At 32.8% G+C, this 14,705-nt stretch overlaps 1 protein-coding gene across 1 annotated transcript; it reads left to right on the forward strand.

The window, feature by feature from the left end:
- Positions 1-2,513: 2,513 nt before the first annotated feature.
- On the forward strand, positions 2,514-12,847 carry LOC110888875. Its single transcript, XM_035980185.1, has 12 exons — positions 2,514-2,564; positions 2,678-2,989; positions 3,078-3,140; positions 3,231-3,485; positions 3,607-3,820; positions 7,424-7,462; positions 7,588-7,827; positions 7,932-8,183; positions 8,282-8,720; positions 8,825-9,765; positions 9,878-11,098; positions 11,184-12,847. The coding sequence occupies exons 1-12, from the start codon at positions 2,514-2,516 to the stop codon at positions 12,845-12,847; spliced, it is 5,691 nt and encodes a 1,896-aa protein (XP_035836078.1).
- The last annotated feature ends 1,858 nt before the right edge of the window (positions 12,848-14,705 follow it).

Here is a 14,705-nt window from a genome sequence, read left to right on the forward strand (position 1 = left end):
TACGTGTTCGCTATGTGTTTATTTGTACCCAACTTGACCCATACTTAGTAACCATGATAGGACGTGGTGACCAACATACTTGACCGGGTAAAATAATCTACCGAGCAACCCAAGGTGAGTTCACAACTTAAAAGCATGCGTCCCGGTGGTTTGGGACACGAGACTAAAACAACCCTATCCCCTTGTAAAGGGGATACCAATTACATTCCTTCCCTAGTTGCTGGGAACAAACTTACTTTTCCTTCCCTTGTATTGGGAAACCTTTTAGTTAATTACTGTTTATACGGAATGCAACCAAACGGCACTAAACGCAACTCTATCACTCAAGTCCCTACTACATAATACCGATTAGTCGCCGGGGCCAGGCGAACGGGTTATTAGTTGATAGCGCTATTTAGGTTTTACCAACCTCACACCGTGCCATGGTATGGGATCGGTCGTGAACTAATGTACTCAGGCATCCGTCAATGATGATAGAACATTGACATCGGGGCATCCTGCGGAAACGCAAACGGTTACCTAGTGTTCGGTATTGGAAAAACAGTTTAGTCGCTAACTTTTGGGGTAGCTCCCCATGGCATGTATAAACGGATAAATTAACTGGTAAAACGAGTTTTGGGTAATTAAAACTGGACAACTAGTGAACTCACTCAGCATTATTGTTGACCCCCTTACTGCATGCTTTGCAGGTGGCCAGTGACTGGAGCAGCTGCTTGGGATGTGTAGTGGTCGTCTGCCCGTGTGTTGGGCATTTATCATGCTTACCTTATGAACATTGTTTAAAACTGTTTATTTATGCTTCCGCTACTTATTACTGTTTGAACTTGAAACCTTAAACTCTGAACTTGATATTTGCTAATCTTATGGTTAGTAAGTATTACTTTTGTTATCAATTTAATTAGTCAGTATAATTGGTGGCTGGATCCTGGTCAGTCACGCCCTCGAAGCGGGTGTTATCCGCAGGTGGAATTTGGGGGTGTGACAAAAGTAATATATAAGACAATCCGTAGTGGGGCGTAATTTTTAAAAAACATTGCAAAATAACGCCTTAAAACGCCGCCAACCCCATTACATGGGGCGTTAAACTTAAAAAATGTTGAAAAAAATTCCTAATAGTGTTTGAAAGAAAACGCCCAAAACCCAAATGGGTCCAGAAGTTTCTTTTTGACTAACCAATGGGGAGGGACTTTAGTGGTCCACGTGGGTCCAAAAGTCTTATTTTTCCTTTTTTTTTCTTTTTAATTATTGGAAGGGGGCATTATGGGGCATTATACCTACTACACCACTTTTGCTATAATGCCCCATCGCTGACTAGGACGCCACGTGTCGGATAATGCCCCATGATGGTGGCATTATAACCCACTACCACTACACATGGTCTAATAGACATGCTAAATAAGGTATGATGTGTCATGTTTAAGTGGCCTTGGATATTGAGATTGCATCATCTTAAGGGTCTTGATATTGGTTATCCCTACAAAAAGGATGGCACTACAGCCAAATGAATGAACCTAACTCTCAAAAATCTCCCGTAGTCACTTTAAATACATTACATTTATATAGATAGAAATATAAATTTCATATTGTATAAGTTTGCATTTTCAAATTTAAAATATTTATTGTACATGGATACCAATATTAGTCACTTTCAATACATTATATATTTTTTAAATCAAAGTTACAAACCTAAAAGATGTATCCGCGATAGATTGCACCATACCCGACCCGCCGAACCATGTTTATCCGGACCCTGTATAAAGAGATATTTTAGTAATGATAAACACAATATCTCACTTATTTCTAAATCTTCAACACAAGAACCAAGGCATACTTTCATCTTCAAGAAGTTCATCAAAAAAACCTCAAAATCTTCATCGGTAATATCATACATTTTCATAGCTAGCTTTCCATCGCCGATTATGTATCTATACATGCAATCGCATACCTGGATCTTTTGTTTGTGTTCATCTTTTATTTCTGGTTAAATGTTTGGTTCCATCTCCGCTTGGTGTATTTTTTTCATCTTTTTTACTCGAAAATATTTGTTCTTTAGGGTAATAATCTATGTCTTCAATCTTATACGAGTATTTTGTATAAGATTATCAGAATATATAATCTTGGATAGTATGTGTTTGTTGATGTTAAATTATCTCTGATTAAACCGGAAACCAAAACAATAATCGAGATGGTTTGGTCTGTAGTGTAGTAATCTATGTTTACAATCTTGTACTTTGCAATTTTGTTTATATTGTTATGGTACAATGATCGAAAGTATTCGGTTAGACATAAACTTATTTGAAGATTTCGTGTTTTTATTAATGGATTTTGTTTTGATTAGGTTAACTGTTAATGGTTAGATTTGATGATTTTATATAAATATTTTCTATTTTTTAATTTTTTTTTTATATTTTTTGAACATCCTGTTTGAAGTATTACAATTTTACTATTATCTTTTGCTTGTATAAATATTAAACTAATGGTGTCATGTTGAAGGCATACGTAGGAAGAACGAAATGGTTTATGGATTTGCTGCTCGTGTCCATAACAAGGACAGAAAATCGTTGGTTAGTTTTAATCTTATAAAATTTTGGACCAACATAATTCAATTTTTAATTAATGATCGTTGATTATTCATGTTATAATTAACATTAACATTACATACTGTGTTTCTTTATAGAAACTTCCGGCATTATATGGCGACTGGATTAAAACATTCAACTACCCGGATAAGAATGCTGTCATCCGCACTGTCGATGGGATGATTTTTAAAGTAAAAATTATTAAGATTGCAGGCGACTACTTTCTGTATAACGGGTGGCTTGATATGGTCACTTCTTTGAAGTTACCGTCATCTGCCTGGGTGGTTTTTCAATATGAAGAAGCTTTATCTTCATTTCGTCTCATCTACTTTTATCAAGACATAAATCTTGCGCCGTCTGAGTATTTCTACTACCAACCTGGAAATCCTTGGGACCGTGATAACTGCATGGTACTTATCCCATTTTAAATTCTATGTGTTTAAGATTTTGAAGTGAATATTTGTTTTGAACTTATATATGTTTGCATATCACGTGTAGTATGTGAGTAGGTTGTTTGTTGATCACAAGATGCTTTCAACTTGTCCATATTATCCTGTTGTGGTACGTTCCTCTTGTAATCGTAAATGGTTCGTTCGTATGGATATTTTTGACAATGATATCTATATTACAATTGGTTGGAATCGAATCAAGAAGGAGATGTCTATTACTGATCATCATTTGGTCGTTTTTGAAATGCTTGATTTGCATACATTTGAGATGAGTGTTTTCTGTTGCAAACCCACCCTATTAACTCTACCACCAGAACTTTGTGTTGTCAAAGAGGAATCTACAAATGAGGTGATTGATATTTCTGATGATGATTTGCCTAATCCCATTCCGGTAGTTGGTGTTGAAGAGAGTACGGACGATGAAGTACCGGTTGTATTTCGCGTGGACAACCATTATGTAAGTTTTTGAAATTTACATATTCATACTGCAAATGCATGTGTTGTTTTGTATTCATTATAAATCGATGACCCCTATAATAACCAATTTAAATATTTAATTATTTTATTGGTATTCGTAGCGACTAAAAAAGAAGTGGGCACAATTGCACGGTTTGGATCGTAAGAGGGATTTGATTATTAAGGACTCTGCTGGTTTGACTTGGGACGTGTCCATTGGTGTCGAGCACTCTGAAGGATATCCGCGCTATAACGTGACTGGTATGAAGAATTTTGTTCGAGACAAACAGTTAGTCAAAGGTTCCGAATTTCATATGGTTTACGTCAAAAGTAAAGGTATCTTGATTTACCGTTGACGTGGTGGTGCTAGATCGGATGTGTTGGTGGTTAAAAACAGTATTCTTATCCTTTTGTGTTTACTTATTAGTACAATAGCCGTTTTTGTTGGTCTGCTACTTTAGATTCACTAACGACATGTTCAGACAGTTAGTTTTGCATGTTATGTACATGTTTTAGTATTTTCGCTTTCCAACTTCCTCAATCATGTTTTGTAAATCTTTTAACTTTACGGATTTGGAATGTTTGAGTCATGATGTTATGAATGATAACTGTTCGGACGTTTGCTAGGTTGTCAAACTTACTATCATATTGTTACTATTGGAAGATTATAATTAATTATCTATCAATCAACAACCAATGTTTTAAACTTATAAGACATCCAAAGTTTTCTAAAGTCTACAGTGAATCCCGGTTAAATTTAGGTTGCTTTATATTTTATGGCCTTTTTTAAAAATCTATGTATGCACTTAATTAAAAGACGAAGTTTTGGTGTTCATTTCAAATTAATGTTAATAAACATAATTAATATATATTTATAAAGTTTAATGATATAATATACCTTTTCCATTATTTTCCTAAATTAAGTATATGCGAATACACCTGCCAAGTTTAATTATAATTCTAAAATTATTGTTCTCATTTTTGGAATGTTTTAAAATTCGGTAAATTAATTTAGTGATTGATGAAAATAATTATGAGCAAACTAATCCTTTTCTCAACAATTATGACAAATTCGAAACCAACTTTGCAAAACTTTTCAAACATATTATTAACATATTAAAGATTTATAATAAACATAATAATTAATGTCTCATCTCACATATTCCTATCATATATCTATCCCAATTATATCATCTCACATATGACAAAATCGTGTAATCAATGATATATATATAGATTCCTTTTATAATTCTTTTTTTCATATAAATTAACAACAATGTTTTCATTCAATACATATCAACTTCTATACTTTTTTTGTGTTTCTTCTATAAGGTACTATCGAAATATCTTTTGTAATACCTACTCTCTTTTGATTTATGATAACGAAGTACTTTAGTTGGTTATTATATGTGTGTTTTTTTTCCTAGGTTTACTTGTATCATGGAGAATATGCCATTTGATTTGTTGATAATGGAAATTTTTTTTAGGCTCCCTCTCAAATCAGTTGTTCAGTTCAGAAGTGTATGTAAAGATTGGTATGAAGCACTAACAAGTTTTGAATTTCTGATGAAGCATTGCACCCGCGTTAATAATAGATTGGTAATATATTTTTTTCCATATAATAAATCGAATGAAATTTAATTTGCTATATTTATATTTAACACTCCTTGTAGTGATTGTCACACTATTTTCGATATTTGTAACAGGAAAAGCTTCTTGAAGAAGGCATCCATCCTGATCCGTTTCTCATCTGATAATATGAGGGGGCCGTATTTTGTGTCGAATTGTCTTCTGGGTTTTTCAATAAATATCTGTTTTTTATATTTATGGATAATATCGTATTGGATTTCTTTCGTTTAGGTTTGCAAAATGTTCGGTGTTTTATGTTTTCATTATCTTAATTCAATGTGACGGATTTCTTTTATCGGATTTATATTTCAGATACGTTCTAATTTTTTATTGGAAAGTAACAAATAATACATAAAAAAAATGGTGTAGTTGAAAACTTAGTTTCGCCATTATGAAAACACTATTTTTGCCTATATAACATTTATACATAATAAACCATAGCCCAACTTACGTAAGTAGACCCATTTGTTCCATTATAACAAAAAACCAAACAAACTCATGAGTCAAATTAATTTACATATTATGTGAACTTAAGTTTGTAAAATGGATGAACTATAAATTTTACATATATTTTTGCATAATTTTATTAATATTAAAAATATATAAAATCACTTCACAACTGGATTTGCAATCGACTTTTTTGTTTCTACAATATTTAGTCAACCTACCCTATGAGTTATATATAGATAAAAGACCATTATATGGAAAGAATGCAAAACCTTATTTAATTTAAAAATTGGCGTGTATTATTTTATACTAATTGTAAATACAAGTATTTAATAATTCTTTTAATTACAATAATCTAACTAAATAACACGTATTTTTTTTGAACGTAACGTAATTTTTAATATTAATTATTTTAATTTACTTCCTTATATATTATTGAATTGTAATTATTAGTTATCCTACATACGTTATATAAATAAGTTCATTGTGTGAATAAAAGTAGTTATCATTTTTTATATTCATCAACCAGTTACTTGAATTCCTTGTCAAAGCATCGAACACTATCTTTCTTTCGTCTTTAGCTATCCTTTCTCTTTTATTCGTTGTCATAGCAACGATTCTACATAACCTCATTTCTCAGGTATCTGCAAAACTCTTATTATGTTATATGTTCATGTTTTAGACATTGTGAAATTATAATATCCGATGCGCGTAATATTGTTCTTTTAAGTTGAATGCAATACAGATTCCTGATCATCACCTTACATCATCCAATCATTCCATATTCGCAAAACACACGGTTACGTAAGTACTAATAACCTGTTCATATGCAGATTTACTCATATCACAGATTAACCATAACCTTATTGCATGACACTAAACAAATTGAGTCACCTATTACCTTCTTATTGTCAATTTTATTAGGTTCCATCCACATTTCTTATATCAGCAACTTTTTTCAAGTTACAAACGTGAAGTAAAAAATGTAGTCATACTTCATACGATTTGGTTATGCATCATTTTAGGGCTTTTAACAATTGCGTAACCGACCTATTTAACACTTTATTATATTTTGATTTTGTTAGCCATCGTTTTCCCATCAAAATTATTCGTCTTCCATCAATGAAGGTTTTTTGTGTAATAAGTAGAAATCGTACAACCTGCATTAACATCATTATAGACGTTATTTATATACTAAATATATAGTAATCATTATTGATATTCATTTAGGTGCACATATTTTGGTGATTCTTAAACAACTACTAAATTATCATTACCATATGTTTAATAGTGTTATAATGTAAAAGGCGGTGCTTGTATGAAAATAATGTTTAACATATGCTATTCCTTTATATCATTTTATTATGAATTTAACGTATGTTGTCTGTTTTGACTTATGAATACAGCAAATGGCAAGTAAGAGAAGATTTAAAAATACACCGTTGATTGATAATACTTTAGTCGGGGAATCATCTAACAGTAAGTTATTTTAGTACAATTGATTTTGTTAACAATTACAATTACATGTATTCCATTTGATATTAGTAATCTCTATATATACTCACACGTTACAAACTATGTGTTTAGGTACGCTTCCAAGAACACCGTTGTCCAATATTTCCAATGGTAAATTTGACATATTACAAGTATTTATTTATTATTGGATCAATTTAAATTCAGTTATTGTACAATATAAATATATTTCTATTTTGTGGGCAACTTTTAACCACTAATCTAGGTATATCATTCGCTCATACACCTCAAACAGTTATTGGTATGTTATATATGTCATTCTTTTAAGTTATTTAACCATTTCATATCGTATGTTGTGCTTATTGATTTTGTATATACATAATTTATTAGGTACAAATGATTCAGTTTCGATAACTTATAACTCAAATGGTATGTCATATCTTAAACTAACTTAATATATGTTATCTCATTGACTACACTTCTTACGTTGTTATATTAGTTTGTTACACGAATACGATCTAATCTATAGAGTTTTATGAAATTGAATATTTCAGGATTACTTGCTAAAGAAAGAAGAAAAATGCGCAAGCTCTATCTTGATAGCAAACGATCGAATTCAAAGAAACAAAGTACTGGTCCTTTTAGTAGAGGATGCTCAAAAGTCAATAATCGGTCTCAGGTCATCGACAAAGAGAATTATAATCCAAATATTTCTTCATCATCTAATAATTTTCACACAGTGCGAAACTTGAAATATGTAACCACATCAGCATCATCAAGTACCATCACGACCAGTATGTTATCTCATCAACTTTTATTTCTCATTATAGTCTATAAATTTTTATACTTTATGTATTGTTAAATATATCTCAGTAGCTACTATTTTTTTATTCAATAGGTGGTCTTCCTTTGAATAACGAATTTACCACTTCTACAAGTACTCGGTTTTCTATTGTTTCAAACATTGTTACACAAAGCAGTAACTCCATTGGTCAATCGTCTTCAACGTTAACAAAGCTGAATTCCGGTAAACAAAAGCTTTTACCTAAGAAACGCCGTATTGATCCTATTCCAATGTTAGATCTTACGTGTGATGATGAGAATGTAGTCTTTGCTCCCATTCAAGACCCTTGTAAGGGTGTATCGACAGGTTATAATAATTCTGAGTATTTGTTCTTTATTTATTAGTTAAATAAACTGTATTCGTTAATTTATTCATTACTCAGTGATCAATTTGTTTTATGTTAGATTATTTGGATCACGGTAATCAAAGCCTTAAATGTGAGATGTGTGATTCATTGTTATGGACTGACGAAGGTGGTAAAGGGAGAATTACATTGGGTAAGTTAACCTATAGCTTATGTTGTGGTTATGGAAAAGTGGAGCTTCCGGATTTGAAAGAGCCTTCTTCAATATACAAGGATCTATTTGCAAATTCTAATGAAAACAGCAAGTATTTTCTAAAGAATATCCGTCGATATAATTCTATGTTCGCATTCACATCCATGGGTGGAAAAGTAGATTCAAGCATCAATAGTGGGAGGGCACCTTATGTATTTCGTATAAGTGGACAGAATTTTCATTCATTAGGTGGTTTGGTACCTGCACTTGGAAAACAGCCAAAGTTCTCCCAGCTTTATATTTATGATACTGAGAATGAATTTTCAAATCGAAACAAGTTGTTCAGGTATTTCATACCAACTATTGTTCTTTTTATTTTTTTTTATTTACCAAAACACAGATGTTATGTTTTGTGCTAAATTTAGTTAACACGTCTTTCTTAATTCACAGTGACTCCACAAATAAGTCCGACTTGCATTTAAAGCAAATAGATCTTCATCTCATAAAGTTTTTAAAAGACTTCCTGGATAATAATAATCAGTTGGTTAAAAGTTACAGAATAGCAAGAAACCACTTCAATGATAATCCTAATGAGAACTTCAAACTTCGTATCATTTACAAAAGAGATCTTGATGGTCGTACTTACAACTTGCCTTCATCTTCTGAAGTTGCTGCATTGATTGTTGGTGGTATCCAACAAATAGTTGACCATCGTGATATTGTTGTTGAGTCTCACACGGAAGGTCTTCAACGAATAAGTGAACTTCATCCATCATATCTTGCACTTCAGTATCCAATTCTTTTTCCCAATGGTGATGACGGATATAGAATAGACATTCCTCATAGGGATGGTATAAGTACTTTAAAGAAAATTAGTCCCAAGTGTACAATGAGAGAATTCTTTGCTTATAGAATCCAAGATCGATCAACTTCATTTTCGCTAATATTAAATGCCCGCAGATTGTTCCAGCAATTTTTGGTTGATGCATATACCATGATCGAGAGTGAAAGACTTAATTATATCCGTTTTCAACAAAAACATCTTAGGTCTGAATCATACACAAATCTTCAGAAATTTAAGAATGAAGGAAAAGAGGATCTATCTAATACTGGGGTACGGTTAGTACTACCATCATCTTTTACTGGTGGGTCTCGGTATATGCAGCAAAATTATCTAGATGCTATGGCTATTTGCAAATGGTTCGGGTATCCTGATTTTTTCATTACGGTGACATGTAATCCTAAGTGGCCAGAGATTATCCGATACCTTCGAAATACTTCTATTAAGCAAGAGGACAGACCAGATATTATGTGTCGTTTGTTTAAGATGAAACTGGATTCAATTATAAAGGATTTGAAGGACAAGAAAGTGCTTGGAGCACTAAGTGCAGGTATAAATACAATGTAAATATTATTATTATTATTATTATTATTATATTATTATTATTATTTTTAGTATGAAATTCTTACAGTTACTCTAATATTATTAATTTTTTTTTGTAGCGGTTTATACTGTTGAATTTCAAAAACGTGGGTTGCCACATGCTCACATTTGTATTTTTTTGAAACCTGAATCCAAGCTTCTCTCCGTTGATCACGTAGACAAATTCATATCTGCTGAGATACCAGATAAGATTCAAGATCCCGCTCTTTATGCTCTTGTATCCGAGTTTATGATTCATGGTCCATGTGGAAATGCAAATCCCAATTGTCCTTGTATGGTTGATAATAGATGTTCAAAAAAATTTCCAAAAAAATTCATTAATGAAACAATTACCGATGCTGAAGGTTTCCCTGTATACAGAAGAAGAGATAATGGAAACACCATTATCAAGTCCAAAGTTCAATTGGACAACAGAAGTGTCGTTCCATATAATCCGCTTCTTTTGAAAAGATACCAAGCTCACATTAATGTAGAATGGTGCAATCAAGCGGGTTCTATCAAATATTTGTTTAAATACATTAATAAAGGTCCAGACAAAGCATCGCTTGTGGTGTCAAATGGAGACGGTACAGATAACGAACAAACAGCAAAGGATGAGATCAAAGCTTATTATGATTGTAGGTACGTTTCCGCTTGTGAAGCTTCTTGGAGAATATTTGCAAATGAAGTTCACTATAGGTTTCCTCCAGTTATGAGGCTTCCTTTTCATATGGAAGGTCAACAAAATGTTGTTTTTGGTGCCGAAGACGATATTGAAGAAGTGTTGGACAAGCCATCAGTCTCTTCATCAATTTTTTTAAAGTGGATGGAGATGAACATAAATAATGAGGAAGCACGGAAGCTTACGTATGTTGAGTTTCCTACAAAATTCTGTTGGAAACTAAAAGATAGAAATTGGGCAGAACGTAAAAAAAAATTATTACAGATTGGACGCATTCATTCTGTTTCCCCTGCTTTGGGTGAACCATATTTTCTTAGAATTCTTTTAAACAAAGTCAAAGGACCAAGATCCTTTGAAGAAATTAGAACTGTTGATGGCCAGTTGTTTCCAACCTTCAGGGATGCATGTTATGCAATGGGTTTGTTAGACGATGACATGGAATACATCGAAGCTATTAAAGAAGCGAGTTTTACGGGAGATGGTCGTTATATTCGTGCATTGTTTGTCACTTTGCTGTTGTCAAACACATTATCAAGACCTGAATTTGTTTTCGAACAAACATGGAAATACTTGGGGGATGACATTTTATACAAAACGAGAAAAGAAACAAAGAACAAAGGTTTGTTTTTGATTTATTAAGCATAATACTATTCATACTTAGTTTTTCCCACATTTTTTAGATGGCTTTACTTTTTGCTATACAGATCTTGTAATGTCAGATGACAGATTGAAGAACAAGACATTGGTGGAGATTGAGAAGTACCTCATTCGAAATGGGTCCTCTTTGACACGATGGCCAACAATTCCTTATCCTGATTACGATTCGTTTGCTGTTGGAAACAATCGTCTGGTTGACGAAGAACTGTCTTTTAGTGTTCCTCAGGTACAGAGCGAGTTAGATAGTCTAAAATCTTCATTGACTGACGAACAACTATATGTTTATAATCAGATAATGAGAGCCGTTGAAGGCGACAAAGGAGGTGTATTTTTTGTTTACGGATATGGAGGAACGGGGAAGACGTTTTTGTGGAAGACGTTAGCCTTAACCGTTAGGTCGAGAGAGCATATTGTTTTAAATGTGGCTTCAAGTGGTATTGCTTCACTTCTAATGTCAAGAGGTAGAACGGCTCATTCTAGATTTCACATCCCCATTAATTTAGATGAGAGTTCTATGTGTCACATAAGGCCCGATGGTGATGTAGCTTATCTGCTTAAACAAACTAGGTTGATTATATGGGACGAAGCACCCATGGTACATAGACATGCGTTTGAAGCTTTAGATAGAACATTAAAAGATATTTTTATCGATAAAAGCAATTGTCAGTCGGATGTTTTGTTTGGAGGTAAGGTTATCGTTTTTGGTGGTGATTTTAGACAAATTCTTCCTGTTATTCCAAACGGAAGTAGGCAAGAAATTTTTAACGCTTCGTTGAGTTCATCCTATATATGGCCCCATTGCAAGTTACTTACTTTGACCAAAAACATGAGATTGACTGTTGGTGTTTTACCATCTACAGTCGAGTCGACAAAGAGATTTGCCCAATGGCTTCTTGATATTGGCGAGGGTAAAGTTGGAGGGGACAATGATGGTGTAGCAACTGTAGAAATACCATCTGATTTGTTAATCACAGATTCTTTGGATCCCATCGAAAGTTTAATTCAATTTGTATATCCATCTGTTCTTGAAAGATATAAGGATCGAGATTATTTTTCTGAAAGGGCGATTCTGACACCAAAAAACGAGGTGGTACATGAAATAAATGATCGACTACTAGAATTGTTTCCTGGTGAACCAACAAAGTACCTGAGTTCTGATAGTATATGTGCGACGGAGAAAGGTATCGATTCATTCCAACAAGAGTTGTATTCACCTGATGTCCTTAATGGTTTAAAGATATCTGGTTTACCTAATCATCGTTTGGTTTTAAAACTTGGAGTTCCAATTATGCTTCTTAGGAACATTGATCAGCAAAATGGTTTGTGTAATGGTACAAGGTTACAGGTTACATTTCTTGGAAAGAGGGTTATAGAAGCTGAAATTATATCAGGTGCTAATGTCGGAACCAGAACATTCATACCAAGAATTAGCATGATTCCCTCCGACAAAAAAATTCCTTTTGCTTTTCAAAGACGACAGTTTCCTGTTGCTGTGTGCTTTGCTATGACGATCAACAAGAGTCAAGGCCAATCTTTATCTAAGGTTGGATTGTTTTTAAAAGAGCCCGTTTTTACACATGGCCAGCTATATGTAGCATTATCAAGAGTTAAATCAAGGGAAGGTGTGAAGATGTTAATTCTTGATAAGGATGGCAAACCTACCAACACAACAACTAATGTGGTTTACAAAGAAGTGTTCACACACTTATGATATGTGTCTGAATTGAATTTTCATTCTAATAGCTGTAATAAAAATTACTTGAATTGTTGAGATTACGAGAATGGTTGTTATTAGTTGTTTTTTATCATATCACCTTACATATGTTGGTGTTTATTAACAGTAAGTAACCTCAGTGACTTATAATTTTATTGAAACACTACTTGAATAACATTTCACATATTCATAAGAGTATAGTAATTTTTTAAACGATTTCTTATTGTTTGCATTTATTGTGTTAAGTTATTTCACTAATACATAACTATCACAAAGCAACATAAAATGCATAACATTTTTTGTGTGAGTCAAAGGGAAGTTGGGCCATTATGAAAACACTTTTTTATTTTGCCTGTAGAACGTTTCAAAATAATCATTTGGAGCCGAAGATATGATTGCCCCAATTGATTCAATAGAAACAAAAAAAAAATACATTCACCAAACAATTTAAATGACCCATTATTTTTAACTTATTTTTGTAAACTTCCTGCACTAAAGGCATTTCAAAATAATAACAAATCGAACAAACTTTCCTCATGCCGTTACCCCATCTATAAAGTTAATAATTCTACGTGAAACCTTTAAACACACATGGACGCCAATTTGGAATATTATTCAAACCGAATAAAAAATATTTGTTAGTAAGGGAAACAATCCACTCATTAGTTTATAAGTATTACTTATGTATTATTTTTTAATTCAAACATAAATTTTTCTACCCGCGATGTTCGCGGGTGATAGCCTAGTATATATATATATAGGGTAGGGCTAGATAGAAAACCCTATCTATATAAAAAACCCTAGAAAACCCAACCTCCCGACATTTTTTTTTTGAAAAAAATAACACATGTAATATACATGTTTTTAAGAGTTTTGGGCCAAAAAAAATCAAAAAAGCGCCGAAGGGATAATTTAAAAAAAAAAAATTTCAGCAACTTTCAGCATTTTTGTCTAACACATGTTAGGCACTGAATTTTGTTTATTTTTTTAAAAAAAAATCCCTTCGGCGCTTTTTTTTTTGGCCCAAAACACTCTAAAACATGTATATTACATGTGTAATTTTTTTCAAAAAAAAAAAAAATGTCGGGAGGTTGAGTAAAAATGGGGGGAGATTTGGGTTTCCAGAGTTTTCTAAGAATTTGAGGGTTTTTTGTCTAGCATTACCCTATATATATATATATATATATATATATATATATATATAGGGTCAGGATTTAGGGAAAACGATGAAAAGTGTGAAAACGGTGAGAAGGCTTATGGATCGTCAGATCAAAACAATCTATGGACTAGATTGGCGCGGTGGGGTTTTCGTAAATAACATCAATTTTATTGCTTGGAACGTGTTTCATTAAGGATAAAAGGGTAAACATCGTTTCTTACCTAAAACACCATTAAATATAAAACGCCAACTAAATACAAAATGTCAAATAATAAAAAATATTTTTCTTGCGTAGTTTTTTCTGTGTTTTAGTTAGTGTATTTTATCAATTGCCCTACAAAACGCCATTAAATATAAAACGCCAAACTAGAAAGATGGGACGTGTTACAGACTTAACAGATAAAGCTGAACAAAACAGTAAATACAAACAGTAACTGAAATGACGGTTACTTTATTAATTGCATTTATTATAATAATATTCCGCCTAAACTACGCGCCAAAGACATCCTATAAAGAGAAACGTCTCAGCACCTTCCATTGATCACACCAAAAAACAAACGCCATGTTTCCTAAATACCACTCACAGTTAAACGCCAAAAAAGTTTAAAAAAAATCAAAGATGGCAAGCATCGTTTCTTGGATATTCAGTATTGTTCTGCGTGAAGTTTCACTGAATGCATTGTTACGTGGGGGGGG

The sequence above is a fragment of the Helianthus annuus genome, chromosome 11 (genome assembly GCF_002127325.2).
Source record: "Helianthus annuus cultivar XRQ/B chromosome 11, HanXRQr2.0-SUNRISE, whole genome shotgun sequence".
NCBI classification, from domain to species: Eukaryota; Viridiplantae; Streptophyta; class Magnoliopsida; order Asterales; family Asteraceae; genus Helianthus; species Helianthus annuus.